The 11,978-nt window shown below is 36.3% G+C and overlaps 1 protein-coding gene across 1 annotated transcript; it reads right to left on the bottom strand.

The window, feature by feature from the left end:
- Positions 1-246: 246 nt before the first annotated feature.
- On the bottom strand, positions 247-8,977 carry LOC124162345 (acidic repeat-containing protein-like). Its single transcript, XM_046538850.1, has 9 exons — positions 8,744-8,977; positions 6,653-8,468; positions 6,202-6,368; positions 6,007-6,114; positions 5,218-5,342; positions 4,716-4,844; positions 2,199-2,311; positions 939-1,046; positions 247-794 (listed from the first exon to the last, which is right to left on the bottom strand). Exons 1-9 carry the CDS (start codon positions 8,817-8,819, stop codon positions 524-526), a joined length of 2,913 nt encoding a protein of 970 aa, XP_046394806.1. The 5' UTR covers positions 8,820-8,977; the 3' UTR covers positions 247-523.
- Between the last annotated feature and the right edge of the window lie 3,001 nt (positions 8,978-11,978).

The following is an 11,978-nucleotide window of genomic DNA, read 5'->3' as shown; positions in this document are numbered from 1 at the left end:
ATTGAAGATATCTCAGTGCTGGATAGCACATTTCTATTTATGGCCAGTTTGATAACGTTTAGCTATACTGTAGCTTTCAACCACATTCAAGTTAAGGGTACAGATTTGTCTTATCATAAAACTGCTTACAAACATTAAATTAGACATCATTTTAAGAGGAATTCCACTTTTTGTTTAATATCTAATAGAAAAAATTATTATAGCAAGGGGAGGTGAATTTGAAGGAAAGACTAAAAGAAACAAATGTCTACGCCCATTAATTTTATTGTTTAGTTATCATCATTTGTGTGAATTTCTATCATGAACTATTATGCTTTTCTGAGTACACAAAATAGTTTATACAATAATAATATTACATAACAGGTAATTACTGAATTGGAAATACCCCCCATATAAAAATAAATAATCTCTCACAAATAACAATGAAAGTCAATACATTATCACAATAAAAATACTGTTATAACTGAATAACATCACACCCAAGCAAAGTCAGGAAGGCTTCTTCCAAAATCAATGCAACGATTTATTTTTCAACTGGTCCTGAGGATATTTTAGCTTCAGCAAATTTTTCACTTAAAAGTTTCATAACATCCTTATGCTGGAGTTTATCTTGAGTGCTTTTTATCACCTTGTAATTTTCTTTGACAAACAAGGCAAAAGCATTAGGCGTTCGTGGCGTTCTTGGTACTGATTTTCCACCCTCATCCTTAGTATTTACAAAAAGTTCAAAAGTCCCACCACAAATGCCACAACATTTCCTCTGGACATCTAAAGATTTGGAATGCCGCCCAATGCTACAAAATGAAGAAAAAAAATTAATTAGGATATGCAAGTAAAATAAGATTTGAAAATTGATACCAAGAGAAAAATTATAATTATTCAAATCATCATCAAGAAAAAGTACATTTGTGCTGATGAAATCAACGTAGAAAACCCACCTGTAGTTACAGACAGTGCACTGGTATCTATATTTTGTCACAATGTCATAGTTATGGCAACGCGAAATAGGAGGAAGCTCTGGAAATACTAACATAGCTTTATTGGTCCTGAAAATAGCAAAGTATAACTATCAATTATCTCTTCCAAATGAAATAGTTACGTACATCTAAAATTAGCCAACTTTCGTTAGCCATAGGCAAGCAACCTTACCAAAAGCTACATTTCCTAAAAAAGAATTTGCTTATTTTTCGCACTCAGCTCTTTGCCATCAGTGGCTAACAAGTACATCAGCAACTATTAGACATAAAATTAACATTTTTTTTCCTTATCTTGACCTCGTTAATTCATGTTAAAATAGTTCTTATAATTATAAATAAGTTCTAATAATATCAATAAATATCTACTAAGTTAAGCCCTGATGATAGTTTTAAATAAACAAACGTCGGCTATAACTTTTTTGCATAACATACGTTGACCTACACTCCAAGAACTATTTTAACATAAATTTTATCTAAAAATAGTCTGAGGGTATACTTACACTTTTACATTAGTATTTACCCACAAAAATCCATATTATCATTACACTTGTAGCAATGTGGATTTCATGTAATCACCACTCATTCAACATTTTAGAGGAAAAGCAACATCTGTCGGAGATATAATATCTCATAGGTACTACATAATAGATCCATTCAAAATGAAGCACTAATAATATTCAACAGAATCAAACTAGTCACGGGCAGTAATTCTAAGATTATTGTCAAAACAAATGCAACAACATAATGCCAAATAGATAATACACAGTAAGAATGCCTTGACATTAGTCTATTTGATACATATGTTATTTGGAGTAGTTGACTGACGGCTAAGGTTACTTGTGCCATGAGGGAAAAGTACAAAAGGAAGGATGGAGAGAAACTTGGCATTGGCATTAGCTATTTGTGGAGATGCAGGAGGTGACTGTGTATGCAAGTGTCAAAGAATATAATTCCATTAATTCCAAGAACAATAATAGAAATTTTGGCTGTGATTTATCGGTTTTTTTGTTTTGACCAAGACATATGAGCCTCTTTTTCTATCAATGTTTGAAATATAGATATAGAGATACTGTACATTTGCCGAAAGCAAAAAAGGTTATAAGTGAAGGAAGAGCAGAAAAAGCAAAATGAAAAAATTTAAATCCTAAAGCAAGGTGTTGCCTACTTGGAATTATTTAACTATAAAAAAATGTGATGGGAAGAATGACAAACTCTAATTACCATCGCTTCCAGGAGGGACCATGTCCACCAGTTACTTCTGAAATAATCCAAGTTGCAGCATGGCAAAGCTCATGTATAAGTGTGTCCCTAAGACGAGCTGCATTGTCCACAATCTGCAAGAAGAACATCCACCCCATTTTATTACCCCAATGCAATAGAAGGTATGGCAAATAACTTATCAAAGGAAGTCAATAAAAATATTGTAGGTATTTCGTCCTGAATAACAAGAAAAAATTTAGCGATAAACACATACCAATCTCTGTGACTTTTTTTCAACATTTTCTAACATGACTTTAATGGGATCAACTAGGAATGTATGCCTTCACAGAGTAATTGACTGCAGAAAACTTAGTCTTCAACTAAAGAACACTTACTTTAAAAACTTTCAAATTCAAGAACATAAATAATATGAACAAAAAAATGGGAATTGGTGCCAGAATTTCAACTTTGGCACCATAATAAAAATACTACCAGGCCATGTGAACTATCAGACTGACATGCTCCATGGCCCAAGATTATCCTCCTCCACTGCACTTTCCTACTCTACAATCAATCTCTCCGGCCTGTTTCTTCCGTCATACAGATCCTCCACGTATTCCTTCCATCTACTCTGTACCTCTTCTCACTCGGTTAGCATACTCTCATCTTTAGCCTAAATTTTAGACATGGCTTGTCCTCTTTTGCCGCCTGATAGCGACTTAACTTTGGCGTACAACCCGCCTACTTCTCCATCCTTCTGGAACTATTCCATTTCCTCACAGTCTTTTCCACCAAGCCTCCCTTGCCCTCTTAGTTTCATGTCGTAATCAATTATTTAGTTCCCTATACATTCTTTTGCCCTGCTCTTTGTCCACGTTCTTCCACTTCCTTCTCTCCTCAATTTCTTTTACCATTGCCTCCGTAACCCAAGGCTTCTTTATCCTTCTGCTGTCAACTTAGCCAATTGACTTCTCCACCACATTGGCTATTCCAGTTTTCATATTATCCCATATTTCCTGAACAGTCTTTGTACTTTCAATCTCCCGTGTACTAATGTCCACTAGTTCCTGATATTCTCTCTTCATACTCCCCTTCAGTGCTACTACATTCCATTTCCTCACCCTTCCGGCTTTCATGAGTCTTTTGAATCTTACGTTGCATTTCATAAGTACTAGGTTGTGGTCTGAATCCATACCCGCTGCAGGGAAGCTGTGCAAGTTTTTCACACTATTCCTAAACCTCTGTCTTACCATAATGTAGTCTATTTGATATCTCCCCACATCCCCTGGACTTTTCCATGTGTACCTTTGCCCTTTATGATGATTGAACCACGTGTTTGTGATGAATAATTTGTTTCTCCCACAAAATTCTGCTACTTTCTCACCCCTGTCGTTCCAAATTCCTAATCCAAATTCTCCTATTTCGTTTCCATCCCTCCCTTCCCCGACTGAAGCGTTCCAGTCCCCCATCACTACCAGATTTTTCTTACCCGGTGTGTCTCTAATTATTTCCTCGAGCTGTTCATACACCTCATCTACTTCTTCCTCCCTATGATTGCTAGTGGGCATGTAAACTTGGACCACCACAAGGTTGGTGGGCGGGAATAATTTAGAATTAATCCCGCCAAAGCAGCTCTAGGGGTCATAGGAACGTGCAAGCCTTTCCACTGCGACAAGGTTGTAGCCCAAGGGAAAGGGGGGGTTAGGTTAGCTCTGGAATATTTGATATGAGAGAATTCTATAATATCTTTAAAATAATGGATTGAGAAGCTGGCTCAATGTTTAAAAATTATTGATGAAAATCTAAGTGACTTTTCAACGCATATCAGACCTAACATGCATTATTGCTGAGAGGTTTAGCATACCACCAAGGTGCAGCAGAAAGTAATTAACCCCTTCCACCTTGAAATGCAATGCCCTTAATCTGTCCCTGAAGGACAATGAGTCACGGCAAGTCTAATAGACTAGAGATTCTTAACTTTTCTGTAAGCTACACAATTAAGACAAGACAAACATACAAATTTACTATCATCTAAATGAATCATTTCAATGAATTTGGAGAATTGAGGAATCTAAGTTGCTCCACATAGGCATTAAAATTCATGGAGCATGAGCAGAGAAAATAGCGTGTTTGACTCCAAATCATTATGGGCATCTACACAATACACCAGCACTGTTAGACGCGTAACACGTTCACCATCAAAATTACTCTGTGCTAATACCTAAGTTGTGGAAATGCAAGAATGCATGTCCAGGCCCAGTTCTAATTTCTCACATCTATCTTAGCGTTTGTCCAGCCAGGTACTTGCACCGGTAATGCATCATGTAAACACAGCTTAAAATCAGTACCTCACCACTAAGTCGCATTCATTAAAAATGTTCAGCACAACCTCCTGTGTTCACGTCTAAATAAAGGCAAATGACTTTTATAATTTGAGGGTGTTAACAAGTGACTTATGATAAGAGTCACAGCTGACTATTCTGCACCCAAGTCAAAGTTTACTCTCCCAAAAAAAATGTACAAGGTGGCTTAATATACCTTTGATGATAACTCCACGCGCGATGTCCGAGTAAATCCTCCTTGAGAATTTTTTACCCTGCGATTGTAGCAATATCCTGCAGTTTTTCTTAGCCTGTTATTCCATATTATAGGCAAGTCACGAGGAAGCTTATGAAAAAATAAAAAAAGTGATTATTAATTCCTAACAAGAATTACAAACATAAATATAGTAGTTGTTAATAAAGCTACATTTCTGATGAAAACGCTTCTGGTGATGACAAATAAATAAATAGATTTTATAACACAGAGGCACAGGATAAGGACACTAACAAAATGTTTTACCAGACATTTCAGTGGGATGACCCACTATCCCTTCTTTCATTGAGAATAGTGGCCTGTCCCAGTGAAACATCAGGCAAAAATTTTTTTTTTCAGTATTTTTTTTTGAGGTTTTGGTGGAACCAAACTACACAAATGGAAGATGAATACAGAAGTGGTCCATAAAACCAAAAATAATTTATAATACCAATAATTTATATACCTTTGAGTCAAAAACATCCTTGTTAAACATACTAAACAGCTTCTGTGCCAATTCAGTTTTCTTACTTTTAAAATTTTTAACAAAGTATTTGGCTTCCGGATGGCATCTTGCAGACTGATGATCAACTAAAAAGTATAAATTAATAAAATAACTACTGAGGCATAAAAAAATCAGGAGATATAAACTTACTGCCATTTATCCCTTCCCTCCCTCTGAAGAAGCCCTTATCAAATTGATCATAAAATTTTCTCAACTTGCTTGCACCAAAGCAATACTAAATTTCAGAGCTAATGAAGCCGCAATGAACTGATGATAGATGTTCTAAGATCTATCAAGCGATTTCATGAATTTAATCTGAAGATTATATTGCATTTACATTTTTTCATATAAGTATAAAATAAAGAACCATTCACACTCGGAGACATTCAAGTAATGCATATGCACACATTGAGGAGAGGAGGGGTAGTGATTTTGCTTACTTTTTGGGTACAACAAAATCAAATTTATGCATACAATGGGGAAATGGGATCAGAAATGGCCAAAAATACTGTAATTTTAATATTTGAATGCTCCCAAAGTGTGGTTAATTAGAACATTCTCAGGAGTTTATGCTTTTCCTCAATTCTTTTGGTATCCCAGTCATAGACAAAGCCAAATCATAGAATCAAGGAATGTAAAAACACACTCAAAAGACAACTATCCCCAAAACCAATTTGAATGAATAATAAGCAAAAATAGAAACAATTTCAACAGATAAGATGTGTAAAACATTTAAAATGCAATAAATACCAGATAAAGATGAAAGAAACTTTAAAATGGGTGATGAAATAGATCCAGAGTTAAGGCAATCTTGGTATCTCCTATATTTTCGACCACCAGTACTAGGTTTATTCCCTCCTGAAATGGAGTGAATTTTAATTGAAATAAACTTGAGCAAGAATTATACAAACGTGTTGCTAAATTCATACTAACTTCAAATTATACCTTTTTTGACACCGGTGGAAAGTGGTGTAAAAATGTTTCTTCGTCTACTAGGAGTTTCACTACTGATTTCTTGAGGAGTTAACAAGTTAATGTTATGATTATAAAGTTTCTTTTTTGGAGTGCTGGCTGGCAATGGTGGCGTGGATGAGTCATCAGAGTCAGTCAATCTGCAAATAAATATAGAACTGTAACTTATGAACACCTAATGATGATAATAGATAAATGAAAATTCATAACCATCATTTGTTCACAAAAAGTGATAATCACGCTCAGCTGAAAATAACCACTGCAAATTTTTCACAGAGCCCTCAACAGTTGCTCTCCAGTCAGTCAACATGTTACAGTATGTTGCACCATAGCTGCTTATGGGATCTATGAATCTGTGAGTGACCAGTCACTCAGTGGAAATATCGGCTGAACATGACCAATGATTCTGTTGTTTTGAACTTACCTTTGAAATATTATCTGTGATTCTTTTTTTCTAGGGCCCTTAATAACAAGAGGTTTGCCTTTTTCACCCCAGTCATTTCCATATAATTCATCCAAAACCTTTTCCATTTCTGTCAGTGATACTTTACCATCATCATCATCTTTTGAACAAATCACTGATTTACTCTGCACGTCAGCGACAGAATTAGGCCCCTCCATATCCGGGTGACATGGAATGGCATTCAACCATTTTTTAATGTCCTCATGTTTAGACTGTGAAAGGGTTGAAAAACCAGGTTTGAACTGTAGATTTACTTGACTTATCTTCTGCATGTCACAAGCCTTGTCGCCAACATCACAGGATCTAGCACTCTCAAGGATTGTAGGCTCCTTTTTCAACCTCTGGAAGACGTCATTAGATTCACTTTTGTGATCGCTATTATCTGAAGTCCACAAAGCTTTTCTAGAATGGCACCTTCCTTCTGAACGACTTCTTTTTTCATCAATATTGTTATCCTCATCACATCTGTTGTCCTCCACTTCAGACAATTCATAATTCAATTCAATTACAGACGAATCACTACCAGAATTATTTAAAGTATGAGGTTCTTTTCTTACGGACGATTCATTAACACTACAGTCATCACTGTCAGGGATCACACATTTTTTCTTAATCTTTGGCAGCCTCACCACATCACTCCCGTCACTAATGTCATCTTCCTTATCCGCAATATCTAAATTTTTAACACCAGAATCCTGCAAAGTTGAATTGCTACTCTCTAGTATCACCACTGATTTGCTTTTGCTATCCTGAATCGAAATCTCTGATAATTTTGAGAGGTTTAGCTCTCTGACATTAGTCGTCGAACTAGGCGGTCGCGAATCCAAGCTACCATCATCTGAATCTGGGACAATCATCGTCCTTCGTATCAGTGTTTCACCAAGAATTGTACATTGTCTGAGATTGTTTTCGTTAACATTTTCCTTATCATCTTCGAAAAACTCGTCCATTTCTGAAAACATACCCTTATGTTCTCCGTCAACATTTTTTGGCGAATTTTGGTTCACCTCTCGATTGATTACTATGCTTTTGCTATGGTGTAAACCTAAAACTCTATTTTTTACCCTAATGTAAAAGTCACTAGAACTGCATGCAGTGGCTAAGTCATTCTCCACTGCTTTATTAAATTTTTTATACAGCACACTGCTTCTGGCAAGAGGTAAATTGTTCAGATCACTTTCTTTATCATAACATGATGAATTAACAAGGTTAACTTTGGCAGAACCTGTGGGAAAATCTGAAGAACCTTGAGAATTCAATGAGGATTCGAAGAGCACTTTGCTACTCTCACTCTGAAAACTAGGCGATTCTGAAATTCTTCCATTTTTACTATGATTATCACGATGTGAATCTCCGCAGTCCGAAGCAGAGTCTAAATCGCTTTCCGAGGAGGAAGGAGACGGAGGATTCTTCCCCGACACTTTCAAAGGATTAAAAGATTTCCTTACATCGAGACCCACTGAAGCTAAAGTTGGACCTTCATTACTTTCTGTTTCCTCAATCTCGCAGATATGCAAAGGATGACCGTCCACATCTTTTCTTCTACACGGGGTACAATAATGATAAATAGAACTTGGATACACGTTTGGCTTTCGTGGAAGTTCTTCAGGACGCAAAGGAATATCACTATCGCACCCGGAATTTTTATGATCGGATTTTCTAACTTTACGATGGATCGCAATTCTTTTTGAGCCACTCGAAGGCTCAGATGACTCACTGGAATCAGTTTGGCAAGAGACATTCTTATTGTGGTTTTTCAAAGATAATTTCCCAGTTTCTGAAAAATAAATGAGAAAATTAACTTTAAACACATAAAAATTTAGGAAAAAACACTTTTTTTTGCAAGAATTTAACTTTCTATATCGTAGAAATATCTTTCGATGCTAGATTATAACTACTTTCAACGGGAGACGCAAGATAAGGCAAACGGCAAGCGTAGATCGGCATCAATATACCCACGGTCACTAGCTAATTTAGATATAAACATAAAATGATTTATGTCATAACGATAAATCAGCCCGAAATTTACAATAATAGCTAAGAATACAGTACCCTTCCGTTGCATTTTCCGTCGTCCTTTCTTTTTTTTCAAGGAGTATTTTAATGGCTGAGGAAGGCGAAAATCCATTCAGAAGGCAAGTGAAGGTTCTTCCACACTATTCCTAAAACATTAAAATACAACTCAAACAATCTGTAACCGTCAAATGCCAAAACTCGCGATTAGTATCCAAGTTCAGTCACTTTGCCGTCACTGCATTATTCAAATCAAAACCGTCCAACCCGCTGTAAACAACGGCCACGCGATTTCTGCGAGGTGCTGCCCTCATGTGTTTCATTTATGAGTTTCTGGCCCGCTCTTTCCAAAGCTCCAAAGTTAGTGTGTTCTTGGTTAGTGTCATGGGCATAGCTATGACCCAACATACAACCGTAAAATAATTCCAGTTAAATTGAGAAAAGCTAAAAATGAGAAGGGGTGAAATACAGTGTATAATTATGCGTCTTCGGGTCCAAAAAAATACCCGAATCTACGGGAGCTGGATGCGCCTGAAACTGTCGTCCACCAAAAATAAGTCAACGCGGCATTAACGCGAAAAGCATTTATCAATTTAATCACAGCAGAATCCCTAACGCTAAGAAATTTATTATTAATTCATGAATCAAAATCAAATGGATTTAGGGGAGGGGCACGTGCCCCCAACCAAGACCCTTAAAACATCAAAAAGATTTTTAATATCATGGTAACCATTTCGTTCGTTTTGTTTTATTAAGTGTTTAATACCCTCGAGCGTTTAATTTCATATAAAAATTAAGAGAATATTTCAAACACTAATTGTTGTGAGTTAATCTCAAATATGAGAACGTTTGCCTGTCAGACCGTTATTGTGTACCCACAAAAAAAATCTGGATCCGTTTTTGACTGTATATTAACTTAGTTATAAAGCCATGTTAAAATTTTAGTCTCCTCTGATTAAATACTTCACAACATCAACAACACTTTATTTTTGTACATTTTTAGCATTTTATTTTTTCAACATTTTATTATTGTAAAATACATTGTCATAACCTAAAATTTTCATGCACACAAAAATGCGACGGCTTTGGTATGAATGATGGGAAAACTCCATGTGACCTCGTTCTGGTTCCCACTGCCGCAAGTGAGGTGACCTTTGGGCGAGGCTTTGAGCGCTGATATGATGCAGGATGCTAGCAGGTAGCAGAATACCCTGCTAGCTGGTAGCGCTTGGCTTAAATAATGATTATTAATACCTTATCAAACGAAGAAAACTTTCCCACCTTAGCCAGTTTTAATACGTGATTATTAAAAGATGTTTCCCTGAGCTCTGTGCCTCATGCATGCATTGGTAATCTTATGTATCATGATGTAAAACTCCTATCTACTCGTATAGAAACTAGGTCCCTGTGACGCCACATGGAGTAGCATCGCATGGGCGCCTATCTGGCCTTTTTCAAATGAGGATAAAATTGACCATTGCTATTTATCTAAACCGGTATTTCTAAAACCAAATAATTTCTAGATTAGAATACACTAATAGTGGGTAACGAATGGCAATCAATGCCTTTCGTTTTCTTTGATGAAGGAAACTACACTATTGGAAGCCCCATAAGATAAGAAGCGAAAGCCAGAGAGGTTCCCATATTCAGCAAAGAATTCCCAGAAGACATCCAATCCTCATGTCTCATGCAGGGTTTCAGTTGAAAAATAATCTCTTGTTACACTGAAACATTTTATAACCAAGTCATATTTACCCTGAATTTCCATAGTTGGTCCAATTTTGAATATATGTAAATGTTTAGAAAATATCTGCTCAAGATATCTTGTATACATATAGGAAAAGCAGACATTCACATTTGCACATGTCTACCCCTTTTGTGCTGAACATTGGCTGGAGGTGACTAGAATTTTCATACACACAAGACCTAGCGTCAACTAACTTTATAATTATTAATGCTAGAAATTCCACATGCTTTGAATTTTCACATTGCATTTAAAATTCCACCCTGCTTAAAAATGCTACTTATTCTTGTAGAAGAGTAAATTATTGAAAATCAAAAGACATGCATAGTTGGTCTAACAAACACTGGAAAAGTAAAAAATTGACCGTGGACTCATGCTAAGATAATGTTAGAGGGTCTGCTCCAGTGACCGGGGCAACGGCTGGGTGCCCTCCACCACATGTCGGGTCCCATATTGGAGGGATATGAATACCAGGGCAACTTCTCCCCAAAAAAGAACTCCATGCAGAGAGGTTTAAAATTTTCTTATGCTACTATAATAGCATGGAAAACATTTCCCTTCCATAGGCGCTGGCAGGGAAAGGCTAAAAGATGTCTAGAAGTTATTACAAGATGTTTTCTAAAAATTAGCAAAAGACGTATTAGATATTTTACAGACATTTTTAGATGTTTTGTGCTACGTGGGATGTTTCATGGGCTTCTGGCCAGGGCTATAAGAGTTTTGTACAAAATTAAAAATATTACATTGCACCTCGATCTTCAAACTTCCAGCCTTCAAACATCCCCCTCTATAGCATCACATCATTACATTTCTCCACATCAATGATACTATGAAGAGAAGCCTCACTGGTAAGAATTAAGTGTTATTTCAGAATTATCCTGGGATAAGCAGCAAATTATGTCATTAACAGTTTTCCCCTCACAAGACAGTTCCTATTTTTCTCAGCTCTTCAGGCGCAGATTAGGAGCAACGAGAGTGGCCTTCTCCATGTAATTTTGGGAAAAATTGAAAAGATGGTAATCTTTATGATGGCTCTTATGCAAGTTATTTCACTAGCTTAACAAACAATCTTTAAAAATAATGGATGAATGCCACTTGTCTAGGCATATCAGACCTTAGACACATTAGCGAAGTGAGGTTATGCATAATACACAGTGCTATCATTTAGTACTGAACCCCCCCTTCCCCTCAAACAATGATCTCAATCCAGAACTTTAGCTCATAATGTAATGATGAGATAAGCAAATTATGGATCAGATAATATTTGAAACACTGTAGTACATATATTTACGTGATGAATTATCGGTCATCTCTCTCCTATTTGAAAAAAGGATTTTTGGAACTTAAACCTGGCAAAGATGCCCACTAATGTCTCAGGTTACTTTCATTAGTTCCTTTTCTTTTCCATTCTGATGATGTGTTTCATGCACTTGCAGGAGATCATAAGGCTTTTATGAATATATCTTGAGTCCATTTGCAGCAAGATTGTACACAAACGGAAAAAAGGAGTATATATAAAGTGTATAAGTA

This window comes from Ischnura elegans, chromosome 7 (genome assembly GCF_921293095.1).
Source record: "Ischnura elegans chromosome 7, ioIscEleg1.1, whole genome shotgun sequence".
In the NCBI taxonomy this organism is placed as follows: Eukaryota; Metazoa; Arthropoda; class Insecta; order Odonata; family Coenagrionidae; genus Ischnura; species Ischnura elegans.
The sequence above is the reverse complement of the archived record's forward strand: the minus strand, read 5'-3'. Positions and strand labels throughout refer to the sequence as shown.

What these genes read in the sequence shown, in the direction of transcription:
- LOC124162345 (XM_046538850.1), bottom strand. Translation starts at nt 8,819, where the DNA reads ATGGATTTTCGCCTTCCTCAGCCATTAAAATACTCCTTGAAAAAAAAG. An exon ending in ACGGAAAATGCAACGGAAGG is followed by an intron (nt 8,469 to 8,743) that starts GTACTGTATTCT and finishes TTTATTTTTCAG; the next exon opens with AAACTGGGAAATTATCTTTG. An exon ending in TTCCACCGGTGTCAAAAAAG is followed by an intron (nt 6,115 to 6,201) that starts GTATAATTTGAA and finishes ACTCCATTTCAG; the next exon opens with GAGGGAATAAACCTAGTACT.